This window comes from Ciconia boyciana, chromosome 16 (assembly GCF_034638445.1).
Source record: "Ciconia boyciana chromosome 16, ASM3463844v1, whole genome shotgun sequence".
NCBI lineage: Eukaryota > Metazoa > Chordata > Aves > Ciconiiformes > Ciconiidae > Ciconia > Ciconia boyciana.
The window spans coordinates 14,796,812-14,809,579 of NC_132949.1; the positions used below are offsets into that span (position 1 = coordinate 14,796,812).

The 12,768-nt window shown below is 71.4% G+C and overlaps 1 protein-coding gene and 1 long non-coding RNA gene across 5 annotated transcripts; both read right to left on the bottom strand.

Moving 5' to 3' along the window:
* Positions 1 to 1,439: 1,439 nt before the first annotated feature.
* On the bottom strand, positions 1,440 to 3,476 carry LOC140660465 (uncharacterized). Its single transcript, XR_012045413.1, has 3 exons — positions 3,259 to 3,476; positions 2,183 to 2,306; positions 1,440 to 1,599 (listed from the first exon to the last, which is right to left on the bottom strand). It is a non-coding gene; the product is annotated as an uncharacterized lncRNA (long non-coding RNA).
* An 878-nt stretch (positions 3,477 to 4,354) lies between these two features.
* LOC140660292 (autophagy-related protein 2 homolog A-like) lies at positions 4,355 to 12,343 on the bottom strand. 4 transcript variants are annotated; one of them, XM_072881006.1, is made up of 13 exons: positions 12,259 to 12,343; positions 11,598 to 11,797; positions 11,231 to 11,382; positions 10,357 to 10,486; positions 9,477 to 9,650; positions 9,033 to 9,110; positions 7,939 to 8,045; positions 7,045 to 7,137; positions 6,839 to 6,909; positions 6,470 to 6,549; positions 5,500 to 5,703; positions 4,870 to 4,978; positions 4,355 to 4,446 (listed from the first exon to the last, which is right to left on the bottom strand). In XM_072881006.1, exons 2-12 carry the CDS (start codon positions 11,599 to 11,601, stop codon positions 4,908 to 4,910), a joined length of 1,164 nt encoding a protein of 387 aa, XP_072737107.1. In that variant the 5' UTR covers positions 11,602 to 11,797; positions 12,259 to 12,343; the 3' UTR covers positions 4,355 to 4,446; positions 4,870 to 4,907. The 4 variants fall into 4 exon arrangements, with proteins under 4 accessions (XP_072737107.1, XP_072737106.1, XP_072737109.1 ...); XM_072881005.1 differs by having other exon boundaries at positions 5,500 to 5,760; XM_072881008.1 differs by lacking the exons at positions 4,355 to 4,446; positions 4,870 to 4,978 and having other exon boundaries at positions 5,553 to 5,703.
* Between the last annotated feature and the right edge of the window lie 425 nt (positions 12,344 to 12,768).

Below are 12,768 nucleotides of genomic sequence, written 5' to 3' on the forward strand. Positions count from 1 at the left end.
GGTGTGAGGAGGGGGTGGCCCTCGGGGAGCCCCATAACCCCCCAGGAGCCCCATAGACCCCCGCAGCCCCTCCCCACCCAGTGGCCCCCTGCTCCCCTCCCCCACCCCCACCAGGGGCACCCAGACCCCCCAGGGGCACCCAGACCCTCCATGGGGCAGCCCCAGCCCCCACGAGGGGCACCCAGAGCCCCCCCAGGGCACCCTGCACCCTACCCCTCCCCAGCAGCACCCCGATCCCGCCATGGGGCACCCCCAGGGGCACCCAGCCCCCCCATGGAGCACCCTGACCCCCCCATGGAGCACCCCCAGCTGCCCCCAGGGGCACCCTGACTCCCCCCAGGGGCACCCTGACCCCCCCAGGAGGACCCAGCCCCCCATGGAGCACCCTGACCCCCCATGGAGCACCCCCAGCTGCCCCCAGGAGCACCCTGACTCCCCCAGGGGCACCCTCAGGCCCCCAGGAGGACCCAGCCCCCCATGGAGCACCCTAACCCCCACAGGGGCACCCTCAGCCCCCCATGGAGCACCCTGACCCCCCAGGGGCACCCTCAGGCCCCCAGGGGCACCCTGACTCCCCCATGGAGCACCCAGATGCCCCATGGGGCACCCTCAGGCCCCCATGGAGCACCCTGACTCCCCAGGGGCACCCTCAGGCCCCCCAGGGGCACCCTGACCCCCCAGGAGGACCCAGCCCCCCATGGAGCACCCTGCCCCCCAGGGGCACCCTCAAACCCCCCAGGAGGACCCAGCCCCCATGGAGCACCCTGACCCCCCAGGGGCACCCTCAGCCCCCCATGGAGCACCCTGACCCCCCAGGAGGACCCAGCCCCCCATGGAGCACCCTGCCCCCCAGGGGCACCCTCAGCCCCCAGGGGCACCCTGACCCCACCTGGTCGACGTGGAGGCGCAGGGGTGTCAGGGCCACCCGCAGGCAGCACTCGGGGACCCCCCGGGGGGGGGGGTGGGGGAGCACCCGCAGGGCCTTCACCCACAGCTGGGGGCACAGAGGGGGTCAGGCACAGGGCAGAAAGGGGGCAGAGATGGGGGGCAGGGGGGTCATAGGTGGGGTTGGAAATGTGGGGCTCAGAAGTGGGGGGCAGACACGGGGTCAGAGACGGGGGCTCAGAAGTAGGGAGATACAAGTGGGGGTCAGAAACGGGGGTCAAAGGGGGGTCATAAAATGGGGTGACAAAAATGGGGGTCAGAAATAGGGGTGACAAATGGGGGGTCAGACATGGGGGTCTCAAAAATGGGGGGGTCAGAAATGGGGGACAGACATGGGGGACAGACATGGGGGGGACAAAAGTGGGGGTCAGACATGGAGGGGTCAGAAATGGGGGTCTCAAAAATGGGGGTCAGACATGAGGCTCATGGAAATGGGGGGTCAGACACGGGGTCCCGTACCGTGGGGGCTGGGGGCCCCCGGGGGTGGCGGCAGAGGAAGGGGGCGCTGGAGCCCCCAGCCGGTCCCGCACCTCCAGCTCCTGCACCAGCAGCACCAGGCGGGCGGTGGGCCGCTCCCCGGCCCCACGGCCGCCCCCGGCCGCCCCACGGCTGCCCCACGGCCGCCGCCTCGTAGCTCTCGTGCTGCACGCTCACCTGCGGGGGGCACGGTGGCACTGACCCCCGTTGCCCCCCGTTATCCACCCCCGGGACCCCCATTGCCCCCCAGACCCCCACTGCCCCCCCCAGGACTCTCCAGCCCCCTTTACCTCCCTGCAGCCCCCAAGACCCCCAGTGCCCCCCCAGCCCCTTATCCTGCCCCCCCCCAGCTCCTCAACCCCCATTAACCCCTGGGACCCCCCAGCCCCCTCTAGACCCCCAGGACCCTGACTGTGCCCCCCCACCCCTGGTACCCCCATGACCCCCAAAGACCCCACTGTCTTCACCAGGACCCCCCAGACCCCCCTGCACCCCATTACCCACCCCCAGACGTCTCCTCAGGCCCCCCGGACCCCATTGCCCCCCAGAAGCCCCCCAAGGTCCCCTCCAGGACCCCATTACCCCCCGGACCCCCTCCAACCCCCCCAGAACCCTGTTACCTCCCCAGGACGCCATTACAGCCCCCCAGGCCCCCCCCAGGCCCCCGTTACCCTCCCAGGACCCCCCAGGACCCCCAGGCCCCCCCCAGGACCCCACTAACCCTGCTGGATGCCCCCCCAGGCCCCCCCGGCCCCCCCACCTTGCCGAGGTGCAGCTCCATCAGCAGCTCCTGCTGCCGCCCGGGGCCCCCCCGGCTGCGCCACCGGGACTGGGCGGGGCCTGAGGGGGCGGTGCCTGAGGGGGCGTGGCCTCCACGGCGGGGCCTGAAGGGGGTGGGGTCACAGGTGGCCCGTCCCACTAGCCACGCCTACCACCCCACCCCGAGCTGCTATGGCTGCCACAGTGGGCGTGGCCTGTGCCATAACCCCGCCCACACAAACCCCACCCACCCTCATAGCCCCACCCATTCCACACCCTGCCAACAGGCGTGGCCTGTGCATTAGCCCCGCCCACTGCAAGGCCCACCTGTTCTAAGCCCCACCCACTCCCCCAAGCCACGCCCCATTTTGCCTCCTACAAGGGGGTGGGCCCTGAACCTCAGCCACACCCTTACGCTCCGCCCACCTACTCCCCAAGCACCGCCCACTTCCCATCCCCACCCACTCCCCAGCCCATCCAGTTTCCCCTCCCACGGGGGGGTGTGGTCTGTATTTTAGCCCCACCCCCTCCTAAGCCCCACCTCCCACAAGGGGGCAGGGCTCACACCTCAGCCCCACCCACTCCACAGCCCTACCCACTCCCTATGTCCCACCCACCCTTCAAAGCCCCACCCACTCCCCAACCCATCCAGTTTCCCCTCCCAGAGAGGGCGTGGCCTGTGCTTTAGCCCCACCCCCAAGCCCCACCTCTCACAAGGGGGCAGGGCTTGAGCCTTAGTCCCGCCCCTCTCCAGCCCCACCCATTTCCTAACCCCACCCCCTCCCAAAATCCCACCCACCTCCAGCCCCATGCACCACCTCTCACAAGGGGCGTGGCCTGCAGAGTAGCCCCACCCCTCCTAAGCCCCACCTCCCACAAAGGGGCAGGGCTTGCCCCCTCACCCCACCCCCTCTGGCCCCACCCCTCCCCAGCCCCACCCACCCACGTTCCCCACTAGGGGCGTGACCTGTGCTTTAGCCCCACCCACCCCAGGCTCCACCCCCACCCCACCCCCCACTCCCCCACCCTTTAGCCCTGCCCCTCCCCGGAGCCCCGCCCAGAGGGGGCGTGTCTCACCGGGTGGTGTGGGCGGGGCCGGGCCCGAAGTCCCGCCCCCCGTAGAGCTGCCACTGCAGGCAGACGTCGCGCAGCAGCAGGCGGCTGCGGGGGGGGGGGAGGCCCCGGGGGGCGCAGCCGGTCCCGCTCCCCCCGGGGGGGCCCGAAGTGCCCCTCCCGCACCCGCAGGGGCCCCGGGGCCAGCCAGCGCACCCGCGGCGTCCCCACGGCGCCCTGGGGGGGGGCAGCCACGTCCGGGGCCCACCCTCACCCCCACGCGCACCCAGGGACCCCCGGCCCACCCTGACCCCCCCTCAGGGGACCCGGCCCACCCTGACCCCCCAGGGACCCCCGGCCCACCCTGACCCCCCACCAGGGGACCCCCGGCCCACCCTGACCCCCCCCACCACCAGGGGACCCGGACCACCCTGACCCCCCAGGGACCCCCGGCCCACCCTGACCCCCCCTCAGGGACCCCCGGCCCACCCTGACCCCCTCCCCCACCAGGGGACCCGGCCCACCCTGACCCCCCCCTCAGGGACCCCCTCAGGGACCCCCGGCCCACCCTGACCCCCCACCAGGGGACCCCGGCCCACCCTGACCCCCCCCCCTCAGGGACCCCCCAGGGACCCCCGGCCCACCCTGACCCCCCACCAGGGGACCCCCGGCCCACCCTGACCCCCCCTCAGGGACCCCGGCCCATCCTGACCCCGACCCCCCCACCAGGGGACCCGGCCCACCCTGACCCCCCTCAGGGACCCCGGCCCACCCTGACCCCCCACCAGGGGACCCGGCCCCAAGAACCCCCAGGGACCCCGGTGTCTGAACACCCCCCGCCCCCAAGGACCCCCCGCACCCCCAGCACCCAGGGACCCCAAGCCCACCCTGCCCCCCCAGGGACACCCAGCCCACCCTGACACCCCCCCCCCGGGGACCCGGCTCACCCTGCCCCCCACCCAGGGACCCCGGCACCCAATCACCCCCAGGGACCCCCGCACCCCCAGCACCCAGGGACCCCCGGCCCACCCTGCCCCCAGGACTCACGGGGCTGGGGGGGTGGGGGCCTCGAGGATGCAGAAGCCGTCGGGGTCGGGGCTGTCGCTGCCCCCGGGGGCTCGGGGCGGGGGAGCCGCCGTGGGGCCGCCGTGGGGCCGGGGCCCCCTCGCCCGGGAACAGGTACATGGAGACCGGGGGGCGGGGGGGCCTCGGCTGCGGGGGCAGGCGGGGGGTCAGCCCCATGGCGGTGCCAGCAGCTGCCCCCTGACCCATAACTGCCCCCCCCCAGACCCACACCTGCCCCCTGACCCATAACTGGCCCCCCAGACCCATAACTGGCCCCCCAGACCCACACCTGCCCCACATTTGCCCCCCTGGACCCACATCACCTCCTAAGACCCACATCTGCCCCCCAATCCATAACTGACCCCCCAGGACCCACATCCTCCCTCCCCCAGCCCCATAACTGCCCCCCAAGACCCCCATCACCCCACCCAGCCCCATAACTACCAACGCTACAGCCCTCTCTGCCCCCAAACCCCTAACTGCTCCCCGGGACCCACATCTGCCCCCCAGACCCATAACTGACCCCCCAGGACCCACATCACCCCCCCAGCCCCCCCCCCCGGGCAGGACCGGGGGGCTGTGGGGCGCCGTGGGGCGGCCGTGGGGCGTCACGGAGGGCGTCCGTCAGGTCCTGCTGGTTGATGGTGGCCGTGGGGGGGCCGTGGGGGGTGGGGGGGACCTGGGGTGGGGGGAGGGGGGGCACAGCTATGGGGCACTGAGCAACCCCCAGCACCCCACGGCACCTCCCCTGCCCCATAACATCCCAAGCACCCCAAGAATCTTGGGGGTCACGGTGGGGTCCCTATGTTCCCCCCCTCAAGACCCACTTGGGGGGCACTGTGGGTCTTATGGGTGCCCTATGTCTCCCCACACCCACTTAGGGGTCACTGTGGGGCACCACAGGCTCCCCATATGCCCCCCAAACCCACTTAGGGGTCACTGTGGGGCACCACGGGTTCCCCATATGCCCCCCAAGCCCACTTAGGGATCACTGTGGGGCACCACGGGTTCCCCATATGCCCCCCCAAGCCCACTTGGGGGGCACTATGGGTCCCCACGGGTTCCCCATGTCCCCCCCAGACCCACTTGGGGGTTGCTGTGAAGCAACAAGGGTCCCCACATCCCCCTGTAGATCCACTTGGGGGTCACAGTGGGGCACGGGGGGTCCCCACAGTGTCCCCAGGTCCCCCCCACACCCACCTGGCTGTCCCCATGAGATGAAACAGGGCCGGCCGTGGGGCCGGCGGTGGGGCCGGCCATGGGGCTGGCGGTGGGGCTGTCCGTGGGTCGCGCCGTGGGGCCGCCGAGGTGCCGCAGGAGGCGGGCGATGGCGGCGGCGCTGTCGGGGCAGGTGCGGGCGCGCAGGCGGGCGGGCGCCAGGCGCAGCTACTCCCGCGGGCAGGGCTGGGGGAGGCGGGTGGAGCTGCCCCACGGCGACCCACAGCCCCCCATGGCACCCCTCTGCCCCATGGAGCCCCCTCTGCCCCACTGAACCGCACGTGCTCTACAGCAGTTCCCTCTACCCCACAGCACCCATCTCTGCCCCATGGACAATCCTCTGCCCCATAGCACCCTCCTCTGCCCCACAGTCTCCCCCTGCACCCCATGGCACCTCACAGACCCTGGCCCACCCCCTCTGCCCCACAGCTGCCCCACGGCACCCCTCTGCCCTCTGCCACCCCCTTCTGCCCCATAGCAACCCCTGTTGCCCCACAGCCTCCCCTGCACCCCATGGCACCTCACAGACCCTGGCCCACCCCTCTGCCCCACAGCTGCCCCACGGCACCCCTCTGCCCTCTGCCACCCCCTTCTGCCCCATAGCAACCCCTGCTGCCCCACAGCCTCCCCCTGCACCCCATGGCACTTCATAGACCCCGGCGCACCCCTCTGCCCCACAGCTGCACCACGGCCCCCTCTGCCCCACAGCTCCCCTTCTGCCCCGCAGCTGCCCCACGGCACTCCTCTGCCCTCTGGCACTCTCCTCTGCCCCACAGCCTCCCTCTCTGCCCCATGGCATCCTCCTGCACCCCACGGCACCTCACAGACCCCGGCCCACCCTCCGTGCCCCACAGCACTCCTCTGCCCCATAGCTCCCCCTCTGCCCCCCTCTGCCCCCCAGCCGCCTCTCAGCCCCACAGCCCCCTCTGCCCCACGGCTGCCCCCCACTGACCGGGCTCTGCCCCTCGTCGTTGCCCTTCCAGGTGGTGACCAGCAGCTCCAAGAAGTCGACGTCCAAGACGCAGACGTAATCTGGGGGCCCGGGCGCCTGAGCCCCCACCCTGGGGTCTCAGGGGGTGACACGGGGGTGACGCGGGGGTGACACGGGGGTGACACGGGGGGACCCAAGGGACCCGCTGGGTGACAGTGGGGAGGGGGGCAGGGGGTGACAGCAGGGACTTGAGGGGGGGGGGAGGGCAGGGGTGGCAGCGGGGAGGCGGGGGACCCTGGGGGGACCCTGGGGGTGACGTGGGGGGACCCTGGGGGGGACCCTGGGGGGGACGTGGGGGGGGACCCTGGGGGTGCCGCGGGTGCCGCGTACCTCGCTGCAGGTCGAGGCTGTCCCCGTGCCAGCGGTCGGTGAGGAAGACGGCGCCGTCGTCCACCATGAGCCTGGGGGTGACACCGGGGGGGGGTCAGCCCAGACGCCTTGGGTGCCCCCCAGATGCTTTGGGTGCCCCCCAGATGCTTTGGGTGCCCCCCAGACACCTTGGGTGCCCCCCACCCCCGACGCCTGGGTGTCCCCACCGGAGCAGGAAGACGGCGGTGTCGGTGACGATGGTGCTGGTGACGCTGAGGGTCTCGGCGGTGACCAGGACGCGCAGGGGGAGGGGCGGCGGCCTGGGGGGAGGGGGCGTCAGGGGGACCCCGGCATCCGGGAACCCCCCCCAAGGACCCCGGTGTCTGGCTGACCCCCACCCAAGGGACCCACATATCGGGGTGCCCCCACCCAAAGGACCCCAGCATCCAGGTGCCCCCACCCAAGGGACCCATATTATGTTGGGGTGCCCCCCAGGGGACCCAGCTGTCTGGGTGCCCCCACCCAAGGGACCCATATATTGGGGTGCCCCCACCCAAGGGACCCACATATCGGGGTACCCCCACCCAAGGGACCCATATTATGTTGGGGTGCCCCCAGGGGACCCAGCTGTCTGGGTGCCCCCACCCAAGGGACCCATATTGGGGTGCCCCCCACCCAAGGGACCCACATATCAGGGTGCCCCCCAAGGGACCCAGCTGTCTGGGTGCCCCCCACCCAAGGGACCCACATATCGGGGTGCCCCCCACCCAAGGGACCCATATTATGTTGGGGTGCCCCCCAGGGGACCCAGCTGTCTGGGTGCCCCCTACCCAAGGGACCCATATATTGGGGTGCCCCCCACCCAAGGGACCCACATATCGGGGTGCCCCCCAAGGGACCCAGCCATCTGGGTGGCCCCCACCCAAGGGACCCACATATCGGGGTGCCCCCAAGGGACCCAGCCATCTGGGTGCCCCCACCCAAGGGACCCATATTATGTTGGGGTGCCCCCCCCAGGGGACCCAGTTGTCTGGGTGCCCCCACCCAAAGGACCCATATATTGGGGTGCCCCCCCCACCCAAAGGACCCACATATCGGGGTGCCCCCCGCCCCCCAGGGACCTGTAGTCGAGGGCGCAGCGGCAGAGGTGCAGGTGCAGCTGGGTGAGGGGGGTGGGTGCCGTGTACCCCAAAACCGGCTCGTCCTCCACGGCCAGCAGGGCCAGCAGCTGGGGGAGGGGACAGGTGGGGACCCCGAAACTGGGGGGGGAGGTGGGGTGTCCCCCAAAACCGGCCCCCCAAATGGCCCCCCAAAACCAGGTACCCCAAAAGAAGCCCTGCAAAATGGCACCCCCAAAAGCCAGCACCCCAAAACCGGGCAGCCCAGCGAAGCATCTGCTAATGGCACCCCAAAAATGGCACCCCCCAACTTGGGGCTCAAAGAGGCACCCCAAAACGAGGCACCCCGAAATGCCCCCCCACCCCCCCCCCGCAAACCAGTAGCCCCAAACGGCCCCCTGCCGATGCACCCCGAAACAGCACCCCAAAGCAGGCACCCCAAAGGGGCAGCCCCCAAATGCCCCCCCACACACACCGGGGACCCCAAACCCCTCCCCCAAACCCCCCAAACCAGGGACCCCAAACCCCCCAAACGCAGGGGTCCCCAAATGTCTCCCACCAACTGGGGACCCCCAGATCGAGAACCCCAACACCAGACACCTCCAAACACCCCCATCTGCCCCCCAAACTGGGCACCCCAAAATTTCCCCCCCAAAACCAGGGACCCCTAAACACCCCCCTTAACTGGGGACCCCAAAGCAGGACCCCAAAACCCAGCACCCCAAAACACCCCTTCTCAACCTGCCCCCCAAACTGGGGACCCCCAATGCCCCCCAAAACCGGGGACCCCCAAACTAAGGACCCCAAAACCGGGGACCCCAAAATGCCACCCCCAACCGGGGACCCCAAAACCCAGCACCCTGAACGCCCCCCCACCCTGTCCCCCCCAAAGAGGGACTCCCAAACGGGGTACCCCGAATGCCCCCCCCAAAACTAGGGACCCCAAATGCTCCCCCCCCAAAATGGGGACCCCAAAATGGGGACCCCAAATACCCCCCCCAACTGGGGACCCTCGAAACCAAGGAACCCAAAACCGGGGACCCCAAATGTCCCCAAGTGGGGACCCCCACCCGGGCCCCCAAATCCCCCCCCCATACCTGGCTGTACCAGCGCTGCCCGGGGGTCGGGGCGGTGCCGCAGCATCGCCCCTCCAGGGCCACCGTCACCACGAACTCCTGGGGGGGACACGGCGTCACCCCCGTCCCCCCGCGCGTCCCCCACCCCTCAGCCCCCGTCGCCTCCCCACGGCCCCCGTGTCCCCCCCACGTCCTTCACGTCCCCCCGTTGTCCCCGATGTCCCTCCTGTCCGTCCCCGTCCCCCCACGTCCCCTGTGCCCCATGGCCCCCCCACGTCCCTGTCCCCACGTCCCTCCCTGTGTCCCCCAACCCCACCTCCCCTGTCCCCACCGTGCTCCCCCCCATGTCCCCACCATGCTCCCCCCATGTCCCCCACCCCCAGTCCCTTGTGCCCCCTTGTCCCCTGGCCCCCCATCTCCCCACGTCCCCCCCCCCCCGCGTCCCCTGCACCCCCCCGTCCCCACCTTGACGTTGTTGTGGGGTGCAGGGTGCTCCCCAAGGCGAGGGCCAGCATTCGGGGGCGTGGGTGCCCCGGGGGGCACGGGCTCCTCCCAGGGCAGCAGGGTGGGGCACAGCGGGGGGGGCGGCCCCCCTCCCCGGCACCTCCAGCCCCTCCCCCACCTCCTCCGGCACCGACCCTGCAGGGAGGGGGGCAGAGTGGGAGGGGGGGGGCCCCTCTTGGGGACCCCCAGACACCCCCCCCAAACCCAGAGACCTCCTGACCACCCTGTCCCCCCCGAACCCCCCAAACCAGGGACCCTGTGGGACACCCCAAAAACCATGGGCCCCTCTGGATTCCCCCAGAACCAGGGACCCCCGGGACCCCCATTTTCCTCCCATACCCCCCAAACCAGGGAGCCCCCCAAAACCAGGAACCCTCCTGTGGGACACCCCCCAAAACCAGGGACCCCCCGGGACCCTCATTTTCCCCATGACCTCCCCCAAAACCCGGGACCCCCCTGGGACCCCCATTCCCCCCAGGTCCCCCCAGAGCCAGAGACCCCTGCAACCCCCCAAACCCAGGGACCCCCCAACCCAGCCCCCCCAATGACCCCCCCATGGGCTCATAAGGGGCCACGGTGACACCCCAGTGTCCCCAAAGCCCCCCCCATGTTGGGGTCTCTCCATTTTGGGGTGCCCCCATTTTAGGCTGCCCCCTCCCCACTTCAGGGTGTCCCCTTGCCATCCAGGGCTCCCCCTCCCCCATTTCAGAGGGTCCCCTCCATTTTGGGGTCCCTCCCCATTTTGGGGTGCCCCTCCCCATTTCGGCCCCCTCCCCATTTCAAGGTGCCTCCCCCCATTTTGAGGGTGCCCTCCCTCCATTTCGGGGGTCCCCCCCCGTACCGTGGTAGAGGGCGATGTGCCGGGCCTCGGCGCAGGCGCAGACGTGTCCCCACTGTCCCCCCGGGCGGGGCAGGACGCAGAGCTGCCCCTCCCCCACCTCCAGCACCAGCTGGCCCCCCCAAACCCCCTCCTGGGGGGATGGGGACGGACACCCCACTGTCGCCGGGGGCGGGGGACAGGACCCCCGGGGGGACCCCAGGGTGACGAGGGGGATCCCAGGGGGACGTGACGGGGGACACAGGGAGGGTCCTGGTGTGATGGGGAGGGGCAGGGAGGGTCCTGGGGGACCCCGGGGGGGCTGGGGTGACACAGTGGGGACCCAGGGGACCCCCAAGTGACACAAAGGGGGACGGGGAGGGTTGCAGGGTGGCCCTGGGGTGACAGGGGGGATCCCAGGGTGACACGGGGGGGACCCAGGGGACACCCAAGCGATGCAGGAGTGACAGGGGAGGACCTGGGGTGACGCAAGGGGGGACCCAGGGGACACGCAAGTGACACCAGGGTGACAGGGAGGGACCCGGGGTGACACAGTGGGGACCCAGGTGGGGACATGGAGGACACTGGGTGGCCCTGGGGACCCCAAAGTGACACAGGGGTGACAAGAAGGGACAAAAAGGTGGCACGCTGGGGACCCAGGGGATGCAAGGACAGGGAGGACCCAGGAGCGGCCCTGGGGACACAAAAGGGACAGGGAGGACCCCAGGGTGACACAGTGGGGACCCAGGGGACCCCAAAGTGACACAGGGCTGACAGGGAGGGACCTGGGGTGCCCCTGGGGACCCCAAGGTGACACAAGGGAGCCAAGGAAGACCCCGGGGTGGCCCAAGGGACCCTGTGGGGACACGGGGGTGGCCCAGGGGACACACACACGCACCGTGGGGTGGCAGTCGGCGGTGACGCGTCCCCACAGGACGGTGACGAGGATGGCGACGCCGCTCTGGGGCGGGGGAGGGGCGTCCCCCCCATCCCCCGTGTCCCCCGGTGTCACCGCGGGGCCTTCGTCCTCCTCCTCCTCCTCATCAGAGTCTGGGGGGGGGGGGGGAGGCTCAGTGGGGACCCAGACCCGGCACCCCCAAACCCAAGGGGACCCAGGTGTCCAGGCCCCACTGTGCCCCCCAAAACCAAGGGGACCCAGCAGCCCGGGCCCCACTGTGCCCCCCAAAAGCAGGGGGGACCCAGGGGCCCCGGTTTGGGGGGGTCTGGGGGGGTTTGGGGGTGTCCCCCCCCCCCCCCAGACTCACCCATCCCGAAGGCCGACTCGCAGGGCTTGAAGGTGTCAGAGCTTAGGGGGGCGGAGCCTGTGCCATGGGCGTGGCTTGGTGTGGGGGTGTGGCTTCCCAAAGAGGTGTGGCCTTCTGATGGGGCGTGGCTTCCTGCAGGGGCGGGGTCTTCGGAGGGGGCGGGGCTAGAGGGTTCCCACAGCAGGAGGTCGTTGTTGATCCTGGGGCGGGGGGCACACGGGGACATCAGCTGCTATGGGGGACCCAGGCGTCCGGCCCCCCACCTCAGGGCACCCAGGGTGCCCCGGGGGACCCAGGCGTGACCCCCCCACCCCGAGGGGACCCAGGCATCCGGGACCCCCCACCCCAGGGGACCCAGGGGTGCCCCCCCCCACCCCGACTGGGGGATCCGGGACCCCTGACGCTGGGGGGACCCAGGCATGACCCCCCCCCCCGAGGGGACCCAGGTACCTGGGACCCCCGACGCGAGGGGACCCTGGGGTCCAGGACCCCAACCCCAGGGGACCCACGCGTGACCTCCCCCCTCACCCGAGGGGACCCCAGATATCTGGGACCTCTGATTCTGGGGGGACCCAGGCATGACCCCCCCACCTGAGGGGTCCCAGGGGTCCAGGGCACCCAGGGGTGCCCCCCACCACCCCGAGGGGTCCCAGCCCCCCACCTGTTGTAGAGGCGCTGGGCCAGCTCGGGGCCGCAGGCGCAGGTGGGCGCGGGGCAGCGTCAGGCGCAGGGTGCAGGGGCCCCCCAGCGCCCCCCACGAATGCCCCCAGCTCCTCGGGGGTCCCCGGCAGCACCAGCTGGGGGGGGGGCAGCCATGGGACTGGGGGTCCCGGTCTACAGGGGCCCCCCAGTGCCCCCATGGCTCCTCCCCCCCGAAACCCCTGAAGGTCCCCCAACTCCCCCAGGATGTCCCCAACCCCCCAGGGACCCCCAACCCTCATGGGGAGCCCCTAAGCCCCTCCCCAAAACCCCCAGGAACCCCACAAAGCCCCTGAGGACCCCAAACCCCCCAAGGACCCCCAACCCCCCAGGAACCCCCCAATCCCCCTAGGGACCCCACTAAAGCCCATAGGGACCCTCTGAACCCCCCAGGGAACCCCCTACCCCACAGCCCCAAGGCCCCCAAGTCCCCACAAGGACACCGCCCCCAAACCCCATAGGGCTCCCAAAC